The following is a 14,237-nucleotide window of genomic DNA, read 5'->3' as shown; positions in this document are numbered from 1 at the left end:
AGGAATGTTCTCTGAATGAATGAATACAGAAAACAGCTCCCTCCCGCGAGTGAGGTTCCCAGTGGATCCGTGCTTCTAATGACTGAACGTTTCAAGGAGGGGGAGCTCTCTGCCAGTAGTGGATCAGGAATGGTTCTGAGAGATGGGCTGTGGAGAGCTGTAGGAGGGCAAGCACAGAAGCACCTGAGCCCTTGCTGGGCGGTAGGCAGCAGCAGGCCAGCTGGAGGGACTCACTCCACCAAGATGGACAGCTTGTCCATCTCTGTCTTGTGTGTGAGCACCCTCTGTCTTGCCAAGCACATTTCTGGGGTGCTTTTCCTTTCCGTTTTCCAGAAGATTGTCTCTTGTGCAGACCAGTGAAACAAAATGGAGCTGGATCAACCTTCGAGAGAGAGGAGTCCCTCTCTGCCTCCCTCCAAGACGGATGACTTCATGTGGGGAGGGAACGTGACTTTAATACTTATCCCTTACACAAGGTCAAAATACCTTCACATCACATCGGATAACAGTGAGGACAGAGGCCAATTAACTCCCTCCCCTCCCATCCCACAGGGCATGCGCTCTCGGTGACCCAAAGCCAAGCAATGCTCTCCATCCTTTCACCCTCATGGCCTGACTTGAGTCCAGTCGAGTTTTCCTTTCTCTTAATTCCTTCCTTAGGGATGGCCCTGTGCCACAACCTTTGCCAGCCCACATTCCCCAGCTCTCTCATGGAATCCTGAAAAATGTGGTCAAGCTTCTCAGGCCAGCTCTGGCGCCTCTCCTCTCCACTGTCCAAGCAGCCATGCCTCCATCATTCTCCCACTCCTCCAAAACCTTCAAGGAAGCATCCCCAGGGGTGGTGAATGGTCACCAAAAGTAGCTGCTGGGAGACACCCGGGTAGATGCCTACAGGTCGCAGTTGAGATGTCTAACTTTTACTTCTTGGTGGGGCAGAGCCCAGGATGCCAGTCTGAGCAGTGGTGTGATCAGAAAACCTTCATTCAAAGCTTGGAAGTAAAAGGAGGGTGGGCTGCACTTTTCTGTGGGCAGCACAGAGTCCCCTGCTCGCGTTCCTCTTGCCGTATCGCCTCGCCTTTCATCTCCATAAATCATGGGCTCTGAGCTGGTAAGCTTTGGGTATATGAAGGGCAAACACTTTGGCTTAGTGCAGAAGGCCAGTCATTAGGATTTCTTTCAGGCTATTAATAGGGCCCAGAGAAACGTTAACAGAAGTGGATTATCAGAAGAAAGTGGCCTTCACATGGCTGGTTGTGAATTATAATGAAAACAGCGAGTTTCCTGAGTATTTTGCTGAATGCTTTTCTTCTCCCATTTGTCGGCTGCATTCAGGCAAGAAACTGGAGCTGAGGCCAGGACCGGGCAATGTCTGCTGTGTGGTTAGCACAGTGATGCAAAGCCACACCCCAGCGATGGAAGCCAGCCCTCAGAGCTACCCCTCCCCCGGCCCTTTCCTGGCAATCCAATGTGGTCAGCAGAGCTTTTGGAAATTGGAAGTGTTTGGAGGTAAATCAGGGCCCAGAGAAGCCAGGGCCCAGAGTTAATTACAGTGGAAATGACCCTGGTCTGGTATCGCTGGGGGTGGCTGGACCCGATTCCCAGCATTGCAGCCCCTTGTAAAGTAGAAGGTGGGAAGGGTGGGCTGGTCCTCTCCTGCTGCCTCCCTTCCCACCCCTTTGCCTTTCTCTTGTCCTCCTTCACACTCACTCCGACGCTGCCTGCGGAGAAGTTGGAGCTGGCTGGATTCTTGCCAGGGTGGGAGGCCCGGAAACTCCGGTGGCTGTCCGGTCACTAGGGTCCTGCACCAGCGGAGGTGTCTTCCTCTGGATGCCTCCCACTGCCTTCCATGGGGCCTCAGGACCAGGGTGTGGAACTTTGGTCTCTTTATTTGGAAACTACACTCAGGACGGAGGGTCATCCACGGATTTAGGTGTCAGCAGGAGAGAGAGAAGCTGCCCACTTGTCCTTCAAACTCATAAGGACATGAGAGGCAGAAAGAGAGGCCGAAGAAGACATAACATGGGGATGCTACAGTCATCTCTACCGAGGCCAGTGCTCAGACAGACGATCAGGAGCTTCCGCATACGAGCGAAGGGCTGTCTCCCCTCTCTAGGCATGAGAGAATAAAAGACAGAAAGCACAACAATAAATACTGCAGCTTCTCGAACCTATGCTCTTCAAGTATTGCTTGCTGTAAACAGTGTTTGAGTTTTGTTTTCTTTTTAATTGCAAGAAACCACTGGCGGATTGGAGCAGAATCCGAAGCCAAACACCCACATCCCCAGGTCAGCTCTCAGACGGAATCTCCTGGAGGCCTGGCCCACGCGCCTCCAAGGCCTTTCCCCAGGGTGCCTGGTTTATGACAGTGACGGATGTAAGGCAGAGCTGCCCAGCATCCTCGGGGAGGCCAGGCCACTGGTCTCGGAGAGGCCCACCTCTGCCCCACTTCTGGTAGTAACTTTAGGGAAACCCAAAGGAAAAGTACCAAAATCAGCTCCTCATTTGTGGAGGTTCGGGATTAAATAAAACAAAACAACCGAACAGTAGCAAAAAGCACTGGTACTCTACAGACACATATGTTCTCTGGAGATGAGAATACACAGGTGTGCGTATGTAAAGCTGTTTCCAGTCAGCCAGGTGGAGCCGCTCGACGGCTTCGCCAGTTGTGCAAAGGCTAGTGAGTCCTTCCCCACCTCTTACGGCTGCCGGGATAATTTCGGGTTTCACTGGCCTCTCTTTTTGCGAAGTGTTTGGTGCCAACTTGTGCTCATTCTTCTCCTCCTCACTTTTTTAAAACAACAATTCCGAAGTTAAGGAAACAATCATTTTTCCCTCTGCTTTCTCTCAGCATCTCTCTGTAGGCTTTTTCCGGCATTGGGAACCAGGAGTTATACGAGGAAGGAGGGACAGGGGTAGAAGAAGGAAGGGGGGCAGAAATCAGAATTAAACGAAAGTTGGACGGGATGAACAGGGAAGCTTTTTGTTTTGTTTTATTTCTGGTTTTCCTTTTTCTTAAAAAAAATTAAATAAAGTTCTCATTATTTCCCCAATATACACTGAACGAGTTTTCATGCAAAGCAGCAGTCACAGAGGCAGAGCCGCGCTCAGTCGTGCCTCTCAGCTTGAAGAGCCACCTCCTCTGGGTCCTGGCGTCCCTCTCGTCCTCGCCGCGGGGAGATGGGGCGGATGACACCCCCGGTCTCTCCCTGCAGGAACAGGCTGTGACGGAACTTGGCTGGCGTGGGGAGACGGGTCCTCCCCTCTCCCCGGGAGGGGGTCTCAGGGGACAGCAAGCGCTGGGGCCCGATCCCCTTCACTTGTCCTTCCTTCTGAGATGCCCAGTGTGACAGCTTTCACGGGTCCCTCTTCCCAGGAACAGGAGACTCCACCGCTCAGCTCTCAATGGACATGGCGTTTATGAGCTGTTCCACCTTGTATGCCAGCCGCTGTCGCCGGGCCTGCTCGTCCTGCTGGAGTGCCCCAATGAGCTGAGGAACAAAAGCAAAGTGGGGGGGCAGACTCAGCATGGAAGAGGCCATTTTCCAGAATCCTATATCCTTCTATCTGCCTTTCCATTCTGCCCTCATGAATATAACCGTAAATAATGTAAATAATTGAATGTATGTATGACATACAGATGTCATACATACATGTATGTGTGTGTATGTACATATCTAAAGTATTTAAAACGACATTTAGCATATAGCAAGTGCTATGTGTTAGCTATTATTATTACTACGATTATGTTCAGGTACAGTGCTAATGCATGACTTGTGAATCCTCTGGAGCTGTCCTCTTCAGGATCTAGTCATGTCCACCTGTCTGTCTGAAATGTAACTGACAGCATCTTCCCGACTGCAAAGAAGAGTCTGATTCATTGTTTAAGAATGGATGAAATTAATCGTACACTTTGCACGGAAAAACAATTACATTATCAAATAAAGGTGTTATGTATTGCATGAACAATGAAGGCAAGACAGTGGAAGGTGTAAGAAAGCACTGAATGGATCAGGAGAGGATAGGCTGGCTTCTAAAAGCACGGTGATGACTTTTTGACTCCGTGAATGTGTTTTCTGAATTACCCTCCGTTGCTGTTATTAAAGGATGGAGCCCTGCTTTTTGTTTAACCTGCTTTGCCCCCTGTGTGCGCCCTTCCCGGGGCCCTGACTCACCTCTTCGCTGTACTTGCTGACGTAGGAGTAGATCTCGTTGAGGGCACTCAGCATGTTGAACTCCACGGCGTGCAGGCGGGATTGCTCGGCGAGGTAGGCGTTCATGTCCTGGTCACTGATGGCGGGGAGCTTGGCGATGTCTGCGTAGTATCTGCCGTACAGAGGACAGGCTCCTTGGTGGGGACTCAGCAAATACTGCCTATACCTACCCTGGCCCCAGAACCCTTGAGACCACAGTTGTCCCCAACTGCTCCTGCTTCCCTACTTCTCTTCTGACGAAGCTTCCTCTGGCCTCTTCCCTCAAGCTGAGGTTGGGGCCTGGAGGCTGGTTTTCCCTAAGGTTGGGGCCTGGAGACTGGTTCTCCCTAACTACTAACTTTCCGGGGTAGTTAAAAGCCCAGACTCTGACCAGACTCCTTGTATTCAAATTCCAGCTCTGCTACCTGCCAGCTGTGTGACCTTGGGTAAGTTATTTTGCCTCTCTGTGCTTCAGTTTCCTCCTCAGTAAAATGGGGATGATAATAATACCTACTTTACCACTCTGCTGGATACTTTAGTGAGGTGATACACACAACATCTTTAGCACAGTGCTGGGTGCTTAGCGTGTGCTCAGTAAATGGTAATTAGAATGCTAATGAGCTGACTTGAAGGGTACAGAGCTTCCCTTTCTTCCCCCAGCAGGAACTTTGGACAAGAGAGAAAAAGGTGATCATGAGGTCCCAAAGGCACCACAAACATGGTTTTGAGTCCTCGGTCAGTGAAACCCAGAGGAGGGAATGCAGCAGGCATTCAGGGCCACGGGCCTGTCCTGAGGGCGCTACTGACCTTTCCACCCAGCTCTTGTAGCTGGGGATGTCCTTGGCATAGAGCAGCTTGTTGGAAGGGGAGTCCTTGCCCAGCCGGTGCTCTGATGTTGAGCAAGAGTCCATGAAGGTCTGGGCCACCACAGAGAGGCAGGCGTCCGTGATGCTGCCCTTGTGGATGTCAAAGACAAACTGGGGGTTCTTGATCACGTTCACCCAGAAGCGCAGAGGGAGGCTGTAGGAAACAGCAGAGCAGAGTCTCAGGGCTGTACCTTGGCCGTGCCCCATGCTGTTCACTAACATTCCTCCCTCCCCCACAATTCTCTCTCGAAGGGCAAGAGAATGAAGTCACAGAAAACTGGTCCAGCCTGGGCTGCCAATTTAGGCTAAGCTGTTACTGATGCTGGGAGAAAAGGAGAGGCACTATTGCGCCCTAATGGGGTGCTGACCCTGTTCTCTAACAACTGAGAGGTGGGCGTGGGTGGCTTCGTTCCCTCATGGAGGTCTTTTCCAAAGGCCTCTGTGTCCCCAGGGAAGCCCAAGTACAGAGGGCTGCACAGTTTTCCCAGAGGTTCAAACAAAGCCCCCAGGCTCCCAGAGTCCCTTCCCAATGCCTGTGGCCATTATCCAGAAGGATGCAGTGGCAGCCCCAGCACGGGCTCCGAGTGGGCACAAAGGGCGCCACCTGTGCTCCCCACCCAGCCCGGCTGCCCAGCCGCTTCCCAGGGCTGGCCCGGCCTGGCTGGGCTGAGGAATGGGCTCCCCTGGGGGCAGCTCTTTCACGACTCTCCCCGGGGCCGTCTCGGATCTGGTCAGGGGCAGAGGAAGAAGAGGAGGCCATTGTTGGCACGCTGGGAATGACTCACTAGGACTCCGAGTTTTTCCCACCCCAAGAGGAACTGATCAGTCGTTAGGAGAGTTCTTTCTGCAACTTGGGAATTTATAATCGGAGGAGAATGCTTTTTCTCTGCTCCTTAGGCCATAAGGAGGATAAGCCCATTTACTCCCCTTCAAAACCAGAACAGCTGCTGTTTCTGCTGCCTTTTCCAACTTGGCCCTCTCCTCCAGCTGCCTGCAGGCCCTTAACTCTTTTGGATCCTCTGTGGAATGAGCCCTGTCCCCGGCTTGTCCTTCGGGCCTGAGATGTTTCAGCCATCCAACCTACCTCCCCCGTCTCCTTCATTTTCTCTTGATTCTCCTGGACCCCAAACTTTCCCAAATGTCTCAGTTCACGCCAAGTCTTGGGAAAGATCAGCTGTGCCCACTCCAAGTCCTTCCATTATGATTTCTGCTTATCCTTCCAAATGCAACGGGATCACTCACTTTCCTTAACCCGGAGGGAGTGGCCTGGGCTGAGAGGTGACTCCTCTCTTCTACCTCCCCTTCCCCCGGCAGCTTTGGAAGCTTCTAATAGTCTTTCCTGGGACATTAGGGACCTGAGGTCTGGCTAAGGGGACTCTCCCCACCACAACTCCAGAGTCTGCTCTCCAGGGTATGACTTGGGCCTGGCCAGAAACAAAGGGCACAGAGATGGGGATAATCCAGAACGTTCTCTTGATTCCCTTGAAATTGCCACTCCCAGCGCTGGACTGAGGATCCGCCTAAGCAAAGGGAACAGCCATGGCCCCGGCCCTGGGAATGCAGATGAATGAAAGGCGTGTCCCAGTGACCTGCACTGGAGGCTCCTCACCCCACGACCACCAGAGCCTCTTCATTTCACTCCACTGTGATCAAAGCTGCAGACTTTGGAGCGCTTGGCAACCACAACACCCCGGAAAAGAAGGAATATATGGGGTTCGGGGTTGGGTTTTTCCAAAGTGTTTTGCTGGTTGCTAGGACTTTTGATTCCCAAATAACAGCCGGGGCCCATCTGTGCCGGCTCTGTTTTCCGAGGAGATGGCTGACTCCAGACAGCTGTGTGGGCTGCCTGCCCAACCCAAATGCCTGGACCCCCTCTCTCCCCTCTCTGTGCTCTTTTCCTGAAGGAAGGCTTTTACTCTGGCTCTTGGCCAGGCCCTTTGTGACCTGAAAGTCGGTCTTCAGTGTGGTCTATGGTCCAGGTTCAAAACCCAGGAGAGAAACGTCTTGCGTGAAGAGCCCGCAGGAGCTGTTTCTCCCAGTGCTGGGTTTGGCTGCAGAGGTTACCTTAGGGGAGACAGTCACGCCTGCAGGACGTCCTGCCTGCTGCTTCCTGAAAGCCATGGCGCCGGGGTAATCACTTGGCCTTAAGGGATCACGTTTGCAATGACAACCTCGTAGTTGGTGGGCTCAAGTCTACAGCAGGTGCAAGCTCTCTCCCAGCACTGGCCAACTTCCCCAGGGTCTAAGTTTAATTCAGGGCTTCCCCATTTCAGGAAGCGCCTTAGGTTCTGCCGTGCTTAGAATGCCCCACAACGCCTGTCTGTGAAGCTCTGCTGCTAGGTCTCAGATGTGGCTCTTTGTGTAGGTTCCTCCAGCTCCCTTTCCTAAGAAGTTAGGGAGGACGAGGCACGTCCCGGAGAAGGCTCTGAGCCTGGAAGGGCAGAGCTCTGTCCTGGTGCCAGGCTCTATGCCCGGCAGGGCCCACTTGGCGCCTGGGGACCACATCTGCTCTGCGGAGCATATGTTTGTCCCAGGAACCTTGGATTACTCAGCCACAGCAGAGAACAGGCTCTGCCCATCTCCCTGGTCCCTGCTAGTTCTCACGCCCCGCAGCTTGCAGCCTCGCCAGGCTGCAGCTCTCCCTGGGCTCCCCAGGGGGTTACCAGTTGCTCTTCCAGGTGTGCCGCACATCTGTGTCGTGGATGCTGTGCCTGTCCGCCTGCTCATCCAGGAAATCGAACATGTACTTGATGGCCAGGGGGAGAGCGCTGCCCCGGTGCACGGTGCTGAACAAGGTCTCAAACAAGTCATCCACGAACTTCTGCAGCGTGCCCTGGCGGAGGGGTGGTGGGAAAGTATGAGGTGGGGGAGGGGAACGGGCAGCAGGTGGGCAGACCAGATGGTGCCTTGGACCGATCCTGCCTTGGAGATTTGTCTGCAACGCCAGGCTGTGCAGAGTGTGGTGGGAGTGGGGGTGGGGGTGGGTGTTAGGCAGGTGGGAGGGACTGAATGGGCTGCAGATTCCTGGCCAGAACCTCCTCCAACCTGCGGCCACATGCCACATTTCTGCTTGTGTCCGTGGCAGGCGGGTGTGGGTGTGGGGAGTCTGACTGAAGACAGCAAATGCTCTGAGCCCAGGCTTCCAACGGGGAATGAAGGGCACAGGCCGGTACAAGAACAAAATGGAGGGCTGGACCTTTCCAGCGGGAACAGGGCAGGACTGCAGAGGGTCTCACAGGAAGGTGTGAAGGGCCCACCATGTGAGTGGCCAGGGATAAGCAGTGTCTGGAGTGGGGACTGGGTGAAGGGTCCAGGTCCAAGAACGCTGAGACACAGCCCTGATCACAGGGCCTTGGAGGGAACCTGGGGCAGGGACAAGGCTGGGCCTGGGGCCCACAGTTTGCTGATTCAAAAATCACCTCTGAAGGTCAGGAAAATGTCCAACCTTTTGGTGTCTCTTTGTTGGTCTCTTATTAGCATATTAGGCAAAGCAAAATTTGAGACGCATGGTCTGATGGTGTATTTCTGAGGCACTTCAGGGAGCAAATCTGAGAGGCCACTGTATTAGAATTTCAGCCACATTTTTGTGGGGTCAGTGGGGGACAGTACTGGCAAATACGGGCTGGATAATTGCTATGCATATATAGGCAAACTTTTCTCTGCTAGGGAGGCTAGAACACAGCTTTAGATCATAGCTTCCAGCACTGCTGCTGCCTCGCTTCCATGAGCATCTGGGGTTAGATGAGATGGGATGGGGAAAGGGAAGCCTTCTCTTGGATACCAGAAGGACCAGGCCTTCATGCTTTTCCTCCCACTGTGGCCAGAAAGTGGGTAGAAAAGACACTGATGGAGGAAGTTGGCATATCTGTCCATCTAATACCAATAAAAAACCCCAATGATTTCCTAAGGGTTGTAGAGGCCCGAGGTGAGACCGTCGATCCTCTGAGGAGTAATGGCGGTCCTATAGGGTGAGCTAGGAGGAAAGATGTCATTGTGATTTTTGCCAAAGGGTAGAGAACAGCAGTGGCCTGATCTCCTGGGAAGCCTGCCCCAGACCTGGACCGCCTTGTCCAAATGTGTTACCTTGAAGGACAGACTCCATGCTGTCCTTCCTATGCTGTGGGCTGGGTGGGGGGTAGGACACACCTCTGAGGAGGCCTTCCCTGGGCTGGGCAGGGCAGGAATTACCTTGGTGGCCAATAGCCGGGTCAGGTAGATCTCGGACACCATTTTGCTGCCCCGGTCACCCTCCTTCTGGTCCCCATGGTCATGGTTCTTCACCAGATGCCACACCTTGACCCCACTCTCCAGGTCTGGGGTGATCATGGGGGCCCGAGACCGCAGGCTGTCGGGACTGCCTGTGTACCTGAAGGAGGAGTCTGAGGAGAAGGGGGCAGCGGAGGCCTGTGAGCGACTAATTGCATCATCCTGGCTTGTAGAATCCTTCTAGAATCCCTGCCCACCTGCTGCACTCACTCAGAATAAACCAGTTTCAATTGGAAGGGGACCCTTGGGGTTTCATATTTGGTGGGTTATTTTATCGATCCTTGGTTGGCATGAGAACAGCCTGAAATCTCTTTGTCAAAAGAGGACCTAGAAATTCTGTGAGCTGGAGTGGCCCTTGGGAATTTGGGAGTCCCTCATTCCCGGATGCTTCCAGCAAAGAACAATCAATAGGGAAAATGTCAACCAGATATTCTCATAGAGGCTTTAATAAAAGTCTGGATCCTAAGGGCTGTGAGTGGAAATGCTCCCTCTCGGGAGTCGACGAGTTCCTTCTTACTTGGGGCCCAGAATATAGAATTGTCTGAGCCCCTTTTGGAGCTGCCAGCTTCAGTCCTGAGGTGTCCTTTAGCTGGACAGCCCAAAGCCTAGTGCTATACAGAACCAGAGGAAACAGAGTCAGAGAGAGTGAAACACCACAACCTCATTGCCCAGAGGGCACTGGGGGCCCTAGCACTCCTCAGGGGTGGAAGGGCTAGAATGGCCAATTGACTGCCCAAATTGGGACATGACTGAGAGCTAAAGGGGGCACTGTTAATAATTCAGTCAGGACGATAGCATAAACTGGGACTGGGTTATGTGAACCCCCCCATCCAAGAGCCTCCCTGGGTGTGGGCCCTTCAAACTGCTTCATCAGACCTGGGCTCTCAAAGGAGGGGTGCCGGGTACCACCTGCTGCCACAGCTCTGAGGAGACAGGCTGCTCCGAGGATGACTGGTCCAGGGAGAAAGGGAAGCCTTTGACTGCAGGCTGGCAGCAGTACGGGGCTCCTGCTGTCAGAAGGGACGGTGAGTAGCCCCTGGGGGTCACAGAAGACTCCACTGGCTGCCCAGGCTACCTTTCTGGTCCTCACCGTATCTGCTGATGGACGTCCGGGAGATGCTGGCAGAGGCAGGGATGTTGTAGGAGGAGGTCTGTTTGGGGACCAGAGCCACCACCGATCTGTCTGATACCTGAGAAGGGTATGAGAGATACAGTTCAGGTGAATGTTGGTATCTTGAGGAATAAAACTGTCAAGTACTTCTAGAAAGCTATGGAATGGGTTTAGGTAGAGCGTAAGGAGATCAGAAATGCTACAAATAACAATTCCTGCTTTTCAGTATGGTAGCTACTTGCCACCTGTGGCTATTGGGCTCTTGCAATCCAATCAGTCCAAAGGGAGATGCCCTGTAAGTGTCTGAGCTCAGGTACGCTATAAATATACAATACACACTGGATTTCAATGACTTAGGATGAATAAAAGTACACAAACTGTCTCATTAATAATGCTCATATTGATTACATTCAAATGACAATTATTTTAGTTCAGTTGTGTTAAATAAAACATTAACATTACATTCATCTGCTTATTTTTACTTTTTAAATGTGACTAGTAAAACATGTCAAGTTATACGTGTGGCTTGCATTGCATTTCTATTAGAGGGAGCTAGCGTAGCCCAGCCTGCCTTGAGCTCTGTGAGTTACATACAACTATCCCCATCTTAGAGATGAGGAACTGAAGCATTGAGAAGCTAAACGACACCTTCAAGTTCGCACAGCTAACACACGATAGAGCCAAAATTTGTCGCCCGGACTGTCAGGCTCCAGAGCACATGTTCTCCTCATTGCATCCTAATTTGGGATTTTATTTCAAGACACACTGGTCTGAAGCCCATTTTCCCTTTTGGTTCTGATTTCTTTCTGGCCTGGGTCCTATAATGGCCCAGTCACCAGCAAGAAAGAAGGTGTCTTGCCTGTAACCTGTGAGGTTGCCCAGGCTCAGCACCCAGCCTGCAGGGAAAGGGCTGATAAATGAGGAGCCATATTGAAGACATTTGGGGCCATTTTCATTTAAGGTTACCCTCCATCCAATAAAAACAGAGAATCCCCAGAATTGTGGCGATCCAATTAAACCCCTAATGCAGAGGGAGTAAAACAGCTATAATAATGTTATGGGCCATAAAACATTCCTATTAAACCATTTTTTACTTTAACAATTTTTATGAACTTTATAAGTTTGATTTATGGCTGCACCAGTCGTAAAACCATCTTTCTGGGTCTTAAATTGTCAGTCCCTCTCTCCCACCAAAAAAAAAAATTAAATGTTGGGAAGTCAAACTGTAAGTGACCATTAGCACTAACGAGATTCCCCGATAGCCCGTTTTAGTAGTGCTGTTTAATTTCACCCTCCCTATAAATCTGCGGGAACCGGGGAAGTTTTTAAAAATCTCTTTGTTAATTAAGATTATGCAGATTTCTCTCCTGTAGGGGCTCCAAGGACCTTTGACTCCTGGGAGGGTAACAAGAGGTTGACGCTTTGACTTGATGGCATAAAGCTGCAGGGGCCAGGGCTCTTCACAGTTGCCAATGCGTAGTTACTTCCCAGTTGGGGCGGCTCCCCAGACTGCAGGCAGCTTGTACCATCAGCACTAGGTCTGTAAAGGGGGGGGGCTCCCCTGGCGGCGCAGTGGTTGAGAGTCCACCTGCCGATGCAGGGGACACGGGTTCGTGCCCCGGTCCGGGAGGATCCTACATGTCGCAGTGCAGCTGGGCCCCGTGAGCCATGGCTGCTGAGCCTGCGTGTCCGGAGCCTGTGCTCCGCAACGGGAGAGGCCACAACGGTGAGAGGCCCGCGTACCACAAAAAAAAAAAAAAAAAAAAAAAAGGAGGAGGAACTCCCCACCTAGGACTTTCAGGAACTCTCTTTGCAATTGAAATAATACACGAAAGCCTGGCAGGAGCAAGGGTTTATTCTCCCAGGGAGAACAGATTATGTTATCATTTATGGCTTGTCGTCACCTAAAGGGAGATTCACAAGGTGACTGGAATGACCACAGTTCAACTGAATTCCAGGTCTCATCACTAAATCTCCCTTGTCCTTAGTCTCCAGTCTTTCTCTTGACCAACAGGTGATGCAAACCCGTGGGCAAGATGCCTGGCTGGGTCTGACCTTGCCTCTGCACTTCGTAGCTACATGACTTCGGGAAAGTCACTTAACCTCTCTGCACCTCAGTTGTCTCATGTGTCAAAGGGGATAATAATCGAGTCTAGGTTTGTTGCGAGGATTAAAGGCATTAGGACACGTAGAGGCTGGGAGCAGTGGTGCCTGGCGCCCAGTGACACTCAGTAACTGCTGGTATTACTGTTGCTACTATGAACATCATCATCATCATTGTCTCCCAAAGGGAAGAATAATCCCTCTTGTCCCCTGTCACTCAGGGCTAGCGTGTGGGAAGAGCCTTGCACAAAGTAAAGCTCGGTAAATATTTGAGGAATGAATGAATACATGAATGATAAATGACATCGGGGAATTCAAAGTGCTTTGTAAGATGAGCACTGTTAGAACAGAATATTCCATTCTTCTGATTGAGAGTCATAGGACAGACAGACCAGTAACAAGCATTAGAGCACCAAAGACAGGAGAGCGGCCCCATTCCTGCCCTGGAGAAACTAACAATTTGGGGGCATAATGCTCATTTCTTTTGCACTTTCTTCTTCGGTTCTAATTGGTTCATTAAAACTGTTCTACGAAGCCCAGTGTGAAGTGGGGTTGGGGGCTGGGGTGGAATCAACAGAGTGATTATAGCTACTATGGAGTGGTATATACATCCTGGTATACCTCACCTGTGGTTTCTCATACTTCCAACCACCTTCACAATTTGGGGTCATATCTCCATTCACTGATGAGGAACCCAAGGTTTAGGGAGATTAAAGTCACATCACCAGTGAATGGGGAAGCAGGGGTTTAAATAGAACTCACAAATTCTTTTCTCTGCCCACTATACCACACTTATTCCATTTAGGGAGGGGGTCCAGGCAGAGTGTCAGCATGGGAAATGCAGGCCAGTAAGGGGGATGGAGCCTGGAAGGGAGCATTTTGGGGTTTCCCCAGTGCCCCTCTCTTTCCTCTGTGCCCCAAGAGGCTCCCAGGCAGGTCCTGCTGACTGTTAGGACCCCCAGCCTCCTGGTCGTTGGTAACTCAGTGCTTAAGAACCCAGCCTGCCAGCCCCTCCGCACCCTCCCCGTGTGAGGCAGGGACAGAGGATGATGTTATTAACCAGGCAATCCCACAGGGTCCTGCTGCCCAAGGCGCTTCCTCTGGTTGGTTTAATTTCCCTCACTGTCGCTCATCTCCAGCTTCTATTTTAGTATGTTTTTCGAATGCCAACCAGCCTACCCGTGCTTAATCTTACAGAGACCCCCAGCTGTGAGTGGTTACCATGAGAAGCAAGGGGGGGTGAGAGTAGATACCTCTCGGGATCTTTTGTTCTTTTGCTGAGATTTTTTTTTTTTTTTGACTGTTCCATTCAATGTGTCTGCCTGTGTGCTAAACACTCTACCTACTATATTCAATCTATTCCTCACAACTTTATGGGGCAGGGATCACCATTAACTCCATTTTAGAGATGAGAAGAATGAGAGCTTAAGCAACTTCCCCAGGGACACCAGCTAGTAAGTGGCAGAATATAAGACCCAAGTCCCTGCTTCGTTGCAGGTGAGACGTGTAAGCCGCGTTAGTAAGAAAGCAAAGAGAAAGCAGCAGGAGACTATGCAGCTGTCTGTGAAAGATGCTATGTTTCTGCAGGCGAAGAGCTACACTCTGTACAGGATAGGAATGTCCAGCCCAACCCCACACCAGTTCAGTCAGTTTCTCAGGGTGAGTCTAGACACTCGTGTTTTCGACAGCTTCCCCCAGTAA

At 51.5% G+C, this 14,237-nt stretch overlaps 1 protein-coding gene across 1 annotated transcript in view; it reads right to left on the bottom strand.

Moving 5' to 3' along the window:
- Nucleotides 1-1,229: 1,229 nt before the first annotated feature.
- Nucleotides 1,230-14,237, bottom strand: part of PLXNA2 (plexin A2) — a 217,904-nt gene continuing 204,896 nt past the window's right edge. Inside the window, exons 27-32 of the mRNA XM_082674787.1 lie at nt 10,413-10,512; nt 9,245-9,435; nt 7,720-7,889; nt 4,998-5,210; nt 4,173-4,323; nt 1,230-3,488 (exon numbers count right to left, since the gene is read on the bottom strand). Coding sequence (XP_082530913.1) covers nt 3,393-3,488; nt 4,173-4,323; nt 4,998-5,210; nt 7,720-7,889; nt 9,245-9,435; nt 10,413-10,512 — 921 coding nt within the window. The 3' untranslated portion in view covers nt 1,230-3,392. The remainder of the gene's footprint in view (nt 3,489-4,172; nt 4,324-4,997; nt 5,211-7,719; nt 7,890-9,244; nt 9,436-10,412; nt 10,513-14,237) is intronic.

Source organism: Grampus griseus (genome assembly GCF_964374135.1).
Source record: "Grampus griseus genome assembly, chromosome: 1".
In the NCBI taxonomy this organism is placed as follows: Eukaryota; Metazoa; Chordata; class Mammalia; order Artiodactyla; family Delphinidae; genus Grampus; species Grampus griseus.
The sequence above is the reverse complement of the archived record's forward strand: the minus strand, read 5'-3'. Positions and strand labels throughout refer to the sequence as shown.